The sequence below is a fragment of the Zea mays genome, chromosome 3 (genome assembly GCF_902167145.1).
Source record: "Zea mays cultivar B73 chromosome 3, Zm-B73-REFERENCE-NAM-5.0, whole genome shotgun sequence".
NCBI classification, from domain to species: Eukaryota; Viridiplantae; Streptophyta; class Magnoliopsida; order Poales; family Poaceae; genus Zea; species Zea mays.
Window position 1 is genome coordinate 158,929,420 of NC_050098.1, and position 12,783 is coordinate 158,942,202.

Here is a 12,783-nt window from a genome sequence, read left to right on the forward strand (position 1 = left end):
GCCTGCTCCTGTCTTCATCAGCGACCCATCGAAGAACATGGTCCAGAGTTCCGGTTGGATCGGAGCTGTTGGGAGCTGGGTGTCGACCCATTCAGCCACGAAGTCCGCCAGCACCTGGGACTTGATGGCCTTCCGAGGGGCGAACGAGATCGTTTCGCCCATGATTTCCACCGCCCACTTTGCAATTCTACCCGAGGCCTCTCGGCACTGGATGATCTCCCCCAGGGGGAAGGATGACACCACAGTTACCGGATGAGACTCGAAGTAGTGTCGCAGCTTCCGCCGCGTCAGGATCACCGCGTATAGCAGCTTCTGAATTTTGGGGTAGCGGATCTTGGTTTCGGACAGTACCTCGCTGATGAAGTAGACTGGCCTCTGGACGGGCAATGCATGCCCCTCTTCTCGTCTCTCAACCACAATTGCGGCGCTAACCACCTGAGTGGTCGCGGCGACGTAGATCAAGAGGGCTTCTCCGAAAGTGGGGGGCACCAAGATGGGCGTGTTTGTAAGGAGCGCCTTCAGGTCCCTGAGGGCTTTCTCGGCCTCAGGGGTCCAAGTGAAGCACTTGGCCTTCCTTAAGAGGCGGTACAGAGGCAGGCCTCTTTCGCCGAGGCGCGAGATGAAGCAGCTCGGAGCCGCAAGGCATCCCATGACTCTCTGTACGCCTTTCAAGTCCTTGATGGGCCCCATGCTGGTGATGGCCGCGATCTTCTCCGGGTTGGCCTCGATGCCCCGCTCGGAGACGATGAACCCCAAGAGCATGCCTCGGGGAACCCCGAAGACACACTTTTCGGGATTGAGCTTCACGCCTTTTGCCTTGAGACATCGGAATGTCACTTTAAGGTCGGAAAGGAGGTTGGAGGCTTTCCTCGTCTTGACTACGATGTCATCGACGTAGGCCTCGATCGTCCGGCCAATGTGTTCGCCGAACACATGGTTCATGCACCGTTGGTACGTCGCACCCGCATTCCTCAAGCCGAACGGCATGGTGACATAGCAGTACATGCCGAAGGGTGTGATGAAAGAAGTCGCGAGCTGGTCGGACTCTTTCATCCTGATTTGGTGATACCCTGAGTAGGCATCGAGGAAAGACAGGGTTTCGCACCCAGCAGTGGAGTCCACGATTTGGTCGATGCGAGGCAGAGGGTAGGGAACCTTCGGACATGCTTTGTTTAGACCAGTTTAGTCTACACACATCCGCCATTTCCCTCCTTTCTTTCTCACAAGCACGGGGTTGGCAAGCCATTAGGGATGTAATACCTCTTTGATGAACCCTGCCGCCTTTAGCTTGTGGATCTCCTCGCCTATGGCTCTGCGCTTTTCTTCGTCGAATCGGCGCAGAGGCTGCTTCACGGGTCAGGCTCCAGCTCGAATATCCAGTGAGTGCTCGGCGACATCCCTCGGTATGCCGGGCATGTCCGAGGGACTCCACGCGAAAATGTCAGCGTTCGCGCGGAGAAAGTCGACGAGCACTGCTTCCTATTTGGGATCGAGCTCGGAGCTGATCCGGATCTGCTTGGAGGTGTCGCTGCTGGGGTCGAGGGGGACGGACTTAACCGTCTCCAATGGCTCAAAGTTGCTGGCGTGGCGCTTCACGTCTGGCACCTCCTTAGAGAGGCTCTCCAGGTCGGCGATGAGGGCCTCGGATTCGGCGAGGGCCTCGGCGTACTCCACGCACTCCACGTCGCATTCGAACGCGTGTCGGTACGTGGGGTCGACGGTGATGACCCCGTTGGGACCCGGCATCTTGAGCTTGAGGTAGGTGTAGTTGGGGATGGCCATGAACTTCGCGTAGCATGGCCTCCCCAGTACTGCGTGGTAGGTTCCTCGGAACCCGACCACCTCGAACGTGAGGGTCTCCCTTCGGAAGTTGGAGGGCGTCCCAAAGCAGACGAGAAGATCGAGTTGTCCGAGGGGCTGGACGCGCTTCTCGAGGATGATCCCGTGGAAAGGCGCAACGCCTGCCCGGACCGAGGACAGATCAACACACAGGAGCCCAAGGGTCTCAGTGTAGATGATGTTGAGGTTGCTGCCTCCGTCCATGAGGACCTTGGTGAGCCTGACGTCGCCGATGACGGGGTCGACAACGAGCGGGTATTTCCCCGGGCTCGACACGTGGTCGGGGTGGTCGGCTTGGTCGAAGGTGATGGGCTTGTCGGACCAGTCTAGGTAGACTGGCGCCGCCACCTTTACCGAACAGACCTCCCGACGCTCTTGCTTGTGGTGCCGAGCCGAGGCGTTCGCCGCTTGCCCACCGTAGATCATGAAGCAGTCGCGGACCTCGGGGAACTCTCCTGCCTGGTGATCTTCCTTCTTATCGTCGTCGCGAGCCCTGCCACCCTCCACGGGTGGCCCGGCCTTGTGAAAGTGGCGCCAAAGCATGGCGCACTCCTCAAGGGTGTGTTTAACGGGCCCCTGGTGATAGGGGCACGGCTCCTTGAGCATCTTGTCGAAGAGGTTGGCACCTCCGGGAGGTTTCCGAGGGTTCTTGTACTCGGCGGCGGCGACAAGGTCCGCGTCGGCGGCATCGCGTTTCGCTTACGACTTCTTCTTGCCTTTCTTCTTGGCGCCGCGCTGAGTTGACGCCTCGGGGGCATCTTCCGGTGGGCGGCCCTGGGGCTGCTTGTCCTTCCGGAAGATAGCCTCAACCGCCTCTTGGCCAGAGGCGAACTTGGTGGCGATGTCCATCAGCTCGCTCGCCCTGGTGGGGGTCTTGCGACCCAGCTTGCTCACCAGGTCGCGGCAGGTGGTGCCGGCGAGGAACGTGCCAATGACATCTGAATCGGTGATGTTGGGCAGCTCGGTGCGCTGCTTCGAGAAACGCCGGATGTAGTCCCGGAGAGACTCTCTCGGCTGTTGTCGGCAGCTTCGGAGGTCCCAGGAGTTTCCAGGGCGCACGTACGTGCCCTGGAAATTGTCGGCGAAGGCTTGGACCAGGTCGTCCCAGTTGGAGATCTGCCCCGGAGGCAGGTGCTCCAACCAGGCGCGAGCGGTGTCGGAGAGGAACAGGGGGAGGTTGCGGATGATGAGGTTTTCATCGTCCGTTCCACCCAGCTGGCAAGCCAGCCGGTAGTCCGCGAGCCACAGTTCCGATCTCGTCTCCCCCGAGTACTTTGTGATAGTAGTCGGGGTTCGGAACCGGGTCGGGAACGGCGCTCGTCGTATGGCGCGGCTGAAAGCCTGCGGACCGGGTGGTTCGGGCGAGGGACTCCGATCCTCCCCGCTGTCGTAGCGTCCCCCACGCCTGGGGTGGTAGCCTCGGCGCACCCTCTCGTCGAGGTGGGCCCGACGGTTGCGGTGATGGTGCTCGTTGCCGAGGCGACCCGGGGCCGCAGGCGCCGTGTTGCGCGCGCGCCCGGTGTGGACCGAGGCTTCCCGCATGAATCGGGAAGTCGCGGCGCGATGTTCCGAGGGGTACCCCTGCCTTCGGGAGGCGGAGCTTTCGGCCCGTCGGACCACGACGTCCTCCAGGAGATTCTTGAGCTCTCCCTGAATTCGCCGCCCATTGGTGGTTGATGGCTCCGGCATCGCGCGGAGAAGCATTGACGCTGCAGCCAGGTTCTAGCTGACTCCGCTGGAGGTGGGTGGCGGCCTTACCCTGACATCATCGGCGATGCGGTGCTGGATACCCTGGGGTAGATGACGCACTTCTCCGGCCGGAGGTTGGCCCGCCCATTCCTGCCCGACGTCCCGGCGGATCGGCTCAAGTGTTCCTGCTCCCTCGTCGAGCCTGGCCTGCACCCCGCGGATTTGCTCGAGCTGTGGGTCATGACCCCCCGCCGGAACGGGGACCACAGCTAGCTCCCGTAGGATGTCAACGTGAGGCACAGGCCTAGGGAGATCACCGTTCTCCGGCATACCAAGATGGTTGCCTTCGGAGGGACCCCCTAGATCGACGTGGAAACATTCACGACTTGGGCCGCAGTCCTCGTCGCCGAGGCTGCGGCTACCGTCGGAACAGTCGGAAAGGCAGTAGTCACACGCGGTCATAAAGTCCCGCATGGCACTGGGGTTACCAAGTCCGGAGAAATCCCAACAGAAGTCGGGCTCGTCATCTTCCTCGGGCCCCGAGGGCCCGTAGGTCGAGACGTCCGTCAGCCGGTCCCAGGGTGACCGCATACGATACCCTAGAGGGTTTGGACTCGCCTCTACGAGAGCGTCCACCAAAGCGAAGTCGCTTGGCGGGTCGAGGCTGAATCCAAAAGGCGTGAGATGGGAATCGGTTGGTACCTCTTGGTCGACGGGCGGTGACGAAGTCACGTCAAGGACTGACTGCACCGTCGTCTCAGGTACGAGGGTGACGCCCAGCAAGTCCTTCGCGAACGTGCTGGCATCGTCCGTTTGCTTGGGATTGGCGTGTTGCGGGGAGAGGGCGCTCGCCTTCGTCTCAGACGCGAGGTCGATGCCCGACGTGCCCCCCGTTGGGGCGCCGGCGCCGTCGACTCGCTCGAGAGCCGACGAGGTGCCGCCTTCTGCTTGGCCTTGGTTGCCCCGCCTCCTCCTCCGTCGGCGGGGGAGGGGACGGGGTGAGCTCGAATGTTGTTCTTCCACCTCGTGGGGAAGCCGTCGTCGATTCCGCCGCCGGCGGGCGGGCTGTCGGCCGCCATTGTCGCTGTCGCGCGGCGGGGGAAGGAGTATCATGTCGTAGCTGCCGTCGAGGGACATGAACTCAAGACTCCCGAAACGGAGCACTGTCCCGGGCTGGAAAGGTTGCTCGAGACTGCTCATCTGGAGCTTGACGGGAAGTTGTTCGTCAACACGCAGCAAGCCCCTACCTGGCGCGCCAACTGTCGGCGTTTCGAGACCGGGGGGTCCCTGAACCGACGAGTAAATTGTCGCCGCGTGCCCCAGCCCAGATGGGTCGGCGCGAGACGGAGCGCGAAGGGGGGAGGCAGCCGGAGGGAGACGGGCGTGAGAGGTGGAAATCCTGCGGCCTTCGTGTTTGTCCCGCGCCCAGGTCGGGTGCGCTTGCAGTAGGGGGTTACAAGCGTCCACGCGGGAGGGAGCGAGCGGCCTCACGCGAGCGCCGTCCCGTCCTTCCCCGCGCGGCCAACCCTCTGTAAGAGGGCCCTGGTCCTTCCTTTTATAGGCGCAAGGAGAGGATCCAGGTGTACAATGGGGGGTGTAGCAGTGTGCTAACGTGTCTAGCGGAGGAGAGCTAGCGCCCTAAGTACATGCCATCGTGGCAGCCAGAGAGGTTTTGGCACCCGGTTCGTGTGGTGTCGTGGTTGTCGGAGGAGCGCTGGAGCCTGGCGGAAGGACAGCTGTCGAGGCTGTCGAGTCCTTGCTGACGTCCTCTTGCTTCCATAAGGGGGCTGAGAGCCGCCGTCGTCATAGAGCGTGCGGGGCGCCATCATTACTTGTCTGGCGGAGCGAGCTAGATGGGACGCCGGTCTTGTTCCCCGTAGCCTGAGTCAGCTTGGGGTACGGTAATGATGGCGCCTCCTGTTGACGTGGTCGGTCCGTGCCCTGGGTTGGGCGATGTGGAGGCTCCTCCGAGGTCGAGGTCGAGTCTGTCTTCCGAGGCCGAGGTCGAGTCCGAGCCCCTGGGTCGGGCGAGGCGGAGACCGTCGGCTGAGGCCAGGGCTGAGTCCGAGCGCTAGGGTCGGGTGAAGCAGAGTTCGTCGTCTTCCGGGGCTGAGCCTGAGTCCGAGCCCTGGGGTCGGACGAAGCGGAGTTCGTCGTCTTCCGGGGCTGAGCCCGAGTCCGAGCCCTGGGGTCGGACGAAGCGGGGTTCGTCGTCTTCCGGGGCTGAGCCCGAGTCCGAGCCCTGGGGTCGGGCGAAGCGGAGTTCGTCGTCTTCCGGGGCTGAGCCCGAGTCCGAGCCCTAGGGTCGGGCGAAGCGGAGTTCGTCGTCTTCCGGGGCTGAGCCCGAGTCCGAGCCCTAGGGTCGGGCGAAGCGGAGTCCGTCGTCTTCCGGGGCTGAGCCCGAGTCCGAGCCCTGGGGTCGGGCGAAGCGGAGTTTCCTATGGCGCCTGAGGCCGGGCCTGGCTGCTGTCAGCCTCACTCTGTCGAGTGGCTCAGCAGTCGGTGCGGCGCAGGCGGCGCTGTCCTCTTGTCAGACCGGTCAGTGGAGCGGCGAAGTGACTGCGGTCACTTTGGCTCTGTCGACTGGAGGGCGCACGTTAGGATAAAGGTGTCAGACCACCTTTGCATTAAATGCCCCTGCGATCTGGTCGGTTGGCGTGACGATTTGGCCAAGGTTGCTTCTTGGTGAAGACTGGGCCTTGGGCGAGCCGAAGGTGTGTCCGTTGCTGGAGGGGGGCCTCGGGCGAGACGTAGATCCTCCGGGGTCGGCTGTCCTTGCCCGAGGCTGGGCTCGGGCGAGGCGTGATCGCGTCCCTCGAATGGACCAATCCTTGACTTAGTCGCACCCATCAGGCCTTTGCAGCTTTGTGCTGATGTGGGTTACCAGCTGAGATTTAGGAGCCTTGAGGGTACCCCTAATTATGGTCCCCGACAATTTCCCTTTCACCGTCCCACCGCTAGCTCCGTCCCTACCAGACATGAAGCCCATTTCAACACTTCCTAGTTGTCGGGTGTGTCGTGTTGATCCTATGTCAGCGGACCGTGCCTAAGGCTGTGACCATCTAGCCCGTGAGTAGGGGTGGTAATAGATAATGATCCAAATGTTTTTTACAATTTATTTGAGTACTTAATTAATTTTAGTTCAAAAATAAATATAAATAGAGTTCGATTCTAATATGATTCGATCCTTAAATTTTTAGAGTATAAAATTTAAAGCCTATTAGCACCTCTAGCCGTGAGCTGCTTATGTTTACAAAGATAAGTTTGTGAAAGGGCCTCTAGCCTAGCGGTTAAGGACTTCCGAGTAGCACCTCCAAGTCCTGGGTTCGATTCCTATCTGGAACGAATTTTCAGCCTTGGTTAAAAAAATCCCCTCGATGTGCCCCGTCCGCTCTCGGGTTACGGTGTCCTGTGTGCCACCCTTCGGTTGGACCGTTGCAGAGTGGACAGTTGACGCCGACCCGTTAGTGATGGGGGGCCAGGGTTCGAAGATTTTCTCGGCCGGAACCATTGTTTCGGTCTCTTTTTATATGGAATACCGAGAGGGCGGTCTTTTGCTTCTCGGCCGAGTTTTATAAAGATAAGTTTGAAATTTTGCTTCTCGACCGAGTTTTATAAAGATAAGTTTGAAATAGAAGATGAAAATAAATAACCTCTAACCAAACTCACATCATACTGTATCGGACCGAGGGGACAGTTTGAACTCTATATAGAAAGGTGACCAAATTTTTTTTTCTTACAAAACACACTTTTTTGTCTAGCGCATGATCCCCCGTTCGGCCGTTCTTTCCGTGGCGGCCTGGCCTGTGCGTCACTACTTACTCCCTCAGTCCCTCACTCCCTCTGAGCCACTGTTACTAGTACGGCTGCTTCCTCTTGTCGTATGGAAAAGGTGACCGCCGGGAATAGTAGCCCCATATGCAAAGCCTGCGATGCGGCATGCATGCTGTACCCGCGCGCTGCTCGTCTTGCCACTGGGCCCCTTCAGCGCTACACGCATCGCATGGTGCTTGTGTGCAGCAGACATCTGCACGAGGCCCATGGCCATGCCATTGCAGATAGACAGTGAAACAGGGGCACGGTTGGGTGGGCAATAAAAGCCCCTCAGAAATGGTGCTTGCAAATTGCGATGCAGCAGCCCTCCATAGACCAGAGCAGAGCAGGACAAGCATCACCAATGGTCCGGGCTCACATGGGATTCTTGTTATTTCCAGCGTCTGACAGAGTCAAAGAGTCTACAAGAACAGGCTGCACATGGAGGCAATCAAGCGAGCACAGTGGGCCAGCAGTTGATGCATGACCGCGGCAGTTCTCTTCTGACCTCTCCTCGCAAACATGTGGGAGAGCTCATGAGACGCAGAGAAATGATATGGAAACCGTTGGCCCCAGCAGCCTGTTAAATACTCGGCATCATAGTCTCTCTGCTCTCAGGCAAATTGGAGTGGAGCCGGGGGGGTGTACATGATGGGTCTCAGTGCACAGCACAAGCACGTCTTTCTACAGGCTATACACAGGCTACAGCTAACACCAACAGATCAGATCCACGGCACAGAGCTTTTTTTCTACCAAGACATATTCACAGCCCACGCGCAAAACAACCCAGGAAGCTCAACCACCATCTTGTATTGTACCTAGCTACTACATCACTGATGAATCGTACAGGGAACACAGCGACTGCGCCTGTCCTATATGGCCTTGAACTGTCAGTTCCCTTGTCGACCATTTCAGCGCTTGTGACTCACAAGCACCACACAATGAGATCTGCTGCACACTCCCCCGTGCTAGCTGTGAAACAGGAAGCACTGATCCAACATGATCGCCCCCCCATGGTTTTAAGGCCATGCGCAGCGGCAGCCGCTCAAGAAATTTGCGATATATGGTGATTAATCATAAGCTGTGGAGCTGCGTTAGCATGGCGACGAGCTCGTCGCTGGATGGCCGGTCGGTTGGCGAGTCCGAGAGGCAGACAATGGCAACCCGAATGGCCATCAGCATCTCCTCCTCTTCTCCCTCGTCCCCCAGGATGCTGCTATCCAGCGTTTCTTTCGGGTCCGCGGACTGCTGCGTGTGCCGGAGCCATCTTGGGAGGCCGCCCTGCCCGGTACTCTCTCCCGAGAAGAAAGAGTCTGTCGGGTCTCTCCCAGTGAGCAGCACGCCCAGGATCATGCCAAGGGCGTACACATCACTCTTATCCGTGTACCTGTACGTACCACCAAACAGTTGAGTCTCAAATCATCAAAGAAAGAATTACATGGATAGATCAACTACAGTACTTGTACAGAAAAGAAGATCCGTTTTGTTCGAAACAATCAGTATACTTCTTCTTCCTCTCAAGGGGTGCAACTGTGCAAGTAAACTAAAAACCCACCACTACAATGACTGAAGCAAACCCTCTAAAAATCTACTGACATAGCATAGCTGGGTTTGCCAGGAGAAATATGAACGATGGAATCAGAATGCCAATCCTCAAAGGATTTATTCTTTGATGGGGGGGCATATGGAAGGTCCGCCTGAATGAAAAAAGGGTAGCAATAGCATTTTTGGACATAAAAAGGGAGCGGGCCGGTATTCTGCATGCCCTCACGGCTCACGCCAGGAATTTATGAAAAGCGGGAGCATCAAAGGCGCGCAAAATTGAGGTCCTCTAGCAAAGTAAAGATTCTCATGTCGCCAAAAGGAAAAGTTAGATACTTTCACTAAGCCCTAGGGATGATCATCATTTTTATGCTTTATGCCTTCTCAGTTACTCTTGTGGCAAGTTTAATGACAAAGAAGACCACTAGCTAGTAGTAACTTGGAAAAACTGGATGGTAGCATCCACAAGTCAATGGATGTATACTATCTACAATGGTTCTTAAGGCGCCTCAGATTGCTTGAGCTCTTGGACGCCTAGGAGCGGGCGGCGCCTTTAAACCACTGGTATCTGGTGGGTTAAGAATTTTTTTAATAAAAAATATATATAATGGAAGTTCAAAAAAGATACCAAACTAGGAGGGGTAGGCAGTTTTGATGATTTTTTTTTGAATAAAAGTTTTCATGATCATTAATCATTAAGAGGGGAAAAACACTCAAACTCAAGCTGAAGAGGGCTTTAACCAACATGGTTGGGTGTGCATGACTAAAAACCTCTTAGTCTCCCACACAATCAATTGAGCTAAACCCCCATCCTATGTAAAGTGGAAGTCTTAAGCTTAATTTCTGTTTTGCCAAACCAGAGACATATCAAACTTCCACTAGTTATTCTAAAACAATACTCAGATGCTTGTGGCATCACTCCGAACCCAGGCAGAAGTCAAATACAGAGAATGATCGGGTAAAGTCACTACAACATATAGTTTGTCCACAATGTCAACAAGCTAGACAAAGCAAAACGAAAATAATTAAAGGAACCTCTATATACGTCATAGATTTCTACAATTCCTTTCTTATATCTCCATGCTTCTATAATGCACGAAACACCTTTGGGATTTCCATGGTCCGAGAATTTTATTAGAACAGTTGAGATTTGATATCCAAAAATGCGAACATATACGCACCAGCCATCTGTTTCTAAAGATTATATACATGCATAGCAAGGAACTCAAACAAAGTCTACGACATATCTTCTTGTCATTGGGTATCCTTTCACCGAGCGGGAATGATATATGATCACCATTCATCAAGAATGTCATATAAGTAACATTTAGTTGATATAATTTAATACTAGAAAATTCTGACCCAAACTAGATTTAGATTCCCTTCTTCACTTCAAGAGTGACAATCATGAGAAATACATTGGTAGATCTGAAGGTTTCATTTATACGATCAAGTATCAAAACAATAAGCCAAGAGCCCTTAGAATGTGTTTTTTTCAATACTCATGCAAGAATTGGATTGTTTCCTGTAAATTCCATCCTATCCCACAGGGTTACCAGAATGCTGAGATTTTCAGGAATTTAGCTAATTCTTTAAATTCAGAAAAAAGAACTGAAAATGCTAGCACGTTGATGTTACCTGCTGCTTTGATAGCATTCTGGAGCAGCGTAGAGGCCAGTGCACAATTCTGGATCACCTGAACCTGCTGCAATCAGCCTTGCAACACCACAATCTGCCAATAATGGCTCCAAACCTTCGTCTAGCATCACATTGGACGGCTTGAGGTTGCAGTGGACTATCCTCGGATTGCACTCAAAATGCAAGTGCCTCAGTCCCTTGGCAATCCCAACAGCAATCCTGCTCCTCGCATCCCAACCGAGGCTGACTTGCTGCGACCTTACCCTCTTCATCAGATCCTCGAGGCTGCCCCCATGGACGAAGTCGTACACGAGCGAGAGGCGGTCCGCCTCGCGAACGTATGCCTTCAACGACAACACATTCTGGTGCCTGACCCGAGCAAGTGCCTCAAGCTGCCTCTGCACCCTCCTCATGTCCGACTTGGACGCGCTCGGGGACATGGACGGCGAGGCCTCGGGGCGGCTGGCCGCCTCGAGGCGCTTGACGGCGACGGTGAGGTCGTTGTCGAGTGCCAGCTTGTAGTACTTGCCATGGGGCCCATGGGCGAGCGGCTGCGCGGCGGGGAGCGCGGCCAGGAGGTTCTTGGCGGAGATTTGCGGGGCGAAGGAGACGGGGCCCTTGGCGATCGCGGGCGTGCTCTTGGCGTGGAGGATGGCGAGGCGGATGGCGTAGAGGAAGGCGAGCGCGAGGAGGAAACCGGAGAGGGAGCCGAAGAGGACCCCGAGCGCAATGCGGCGGAGGCGTGCGGCGCCGCCGGCCTGCGCCCGGGGAATCGTGGACCCCGGCGGCAGCGGCGGCGGCGGGGACTGCGTAGCCATGGGCTCCGAGTGGAGCGGCTGGGCGGAGGCGGGCGCGCACAGCGCGAGGAACTCAAGCAGCAGCAGGAGAGTGGTCAGGACCGACAGGGTTTTGGTAGGGTTCCTGCTCGTCATCCTAGCTCCTACCTCCACGAAACAAGCATACACGACTTGCTAGGAGAAACGAATAAAATTCCTTGGACGAGAATAGGGGAGAATCGATCAATGTCCAGGACGAGCCAATTGTTGCCTGCTCCACGCCCACATCACTGGCACACCCAGCATCTTTCCTCCATGGAAATCAGAGGAAAACAACAGGAGACAAGTTGCAAAGGATGCAAGAAGCGAGGAAGCTGCGGAGCTACAAGAACTCGAGCATGGTGCTCGTGATATTTACCTACAGAAAGAGAAAATATGCATCAAAGAAGACGAATCGAAAAGGCAGTCGCCCAAGGCGCGCGCGGCGTGGAGCTCGTGAGGAGTACCTGACGACAACGAACTCAAACAGAGACAAGTGCGAAGGAGCACGCCTGGTCTCACCACCACCTCCCAAGCAAGCGGCGGCTCACGCACGCGTTTGTCGCCTCCCACCAAGAAATCAACCGAGGTTAGCGGCGCTCACCGCATCACGGAGCACGCTCTGCAAGCATGATCTCCCCCCTTTCCTCTCGCTCCTCTAATCCTCTCTCTCACTGGCGCCGAGCTGCGTGCTCCCTTCTCCCTCCAGAAAGCTTCAAACCGAAAGGACAAGAGGGAGCAAGAATTATCCAAAGCTGAGCCCTCGCCGGCCCGCTCGCTCGGTCACCTGGGGCGCTGCTCGCAATAAGTTACTCGGAGAGCAGAGCAGTGTGGCATTGGTGTGGGCGCCCAAAGCAAGCTAAAAGCCGAGAGCTTTCTTGACGCATCCCTCTCCCCTCGGCCCTCGCAGGCGGCTCGCGTCCACCACCATGCCGTGCGACCGGACCCGGACCAGCCAAACATTCTCCTCCGCCCCGTCCCCGCTCCCCGGCGCGCGCGCGCGACTGGATTGGACTCTCTCTCTCTCTCGTTTCTACCCCTCACCCGCGGGGCCCAGGGGTGCAGCGCGGCGCGTGGCCGTAGCGGAGGGCGATGGCCGATGGGCGAGAGAGGAGGAGCCCAAGACGGAGCAGAGATGCCTTGATGCCCGTGCACAGCAATTGCCCACACTGTTTCGAATCTCTTTCTTTTATCTGTCCTTGTCCATCTTCCCCCCCTCAAAGTGAGAACTGTCGCTTCTCCCCCGCAGTACTGCCGCCTCTGGTGGGAGGAGTAAATTCTCCTTTCACCTGGTAATCTTGCATTCAATGGATTACTGCTACGGAACCGGACGAGGGACGAGCAAAAACAACTTTTATGGACGGCATTTGGCTGTGGCTTTGCGCGGAAAAAAGTTGTAGTTGTTGAGAACTACGTTATCACGGATCACTAGATCCGCTCCCTTCCC

At 56.6% G+C, this 12,783-nt stretch overlaps 1 protein-coding gene across 1 annotated transcript; it reads right to left on the bottom strand.

Annotated features, from left to right (window-relative positions):
* Positions 1-8,101: 8,101 nt before the first annotated feature.
* Positions 8,102-12,513, bottom strand: LOC100285492 (receptor-like protein kinase 5). Its single transcript, NM_001318097.1, has 3 exons — positions 11,804-12,513; positions 10,522-11,715; positions 8,102-8,728 (listed from the first exon to the last, which is right to left on the bottom strand). The coding sequence occupies exons 2-3, from the start codon at positions 11,451-11,453 to the stop codon at positions 8,416-8,418; spliced, it is 1,245 nt and encodes a 414-aa protein (NP_001305026.1). The 5' UTR covers positions 11,454-11,715; positions 11,804-12,513; the 3' UTR covers positions 8,102-8,415.
* Between the last annotated feature and the right edge of the window lie 270 nt (positions 12,514-12,783).

What these genes read in the sequence shown, in the direction of transcription:
- LOC100285492 (NM_001318097.1), bottom strand. Translation starts at nt 11,453, where the DNA reads ATGACGAGCAGGAACCCTACCAAAACCCTGTCGGTCCTGACCACTCTC. An exon ending in GAATGCTATCAAAGCAGCAG is followed by an intron (nt 8,729 to 10,521) that starts GTAACATCAACG and finishes TGGTACGTACAG; the next exon opens with GTACACGGATAAGAGTGATG.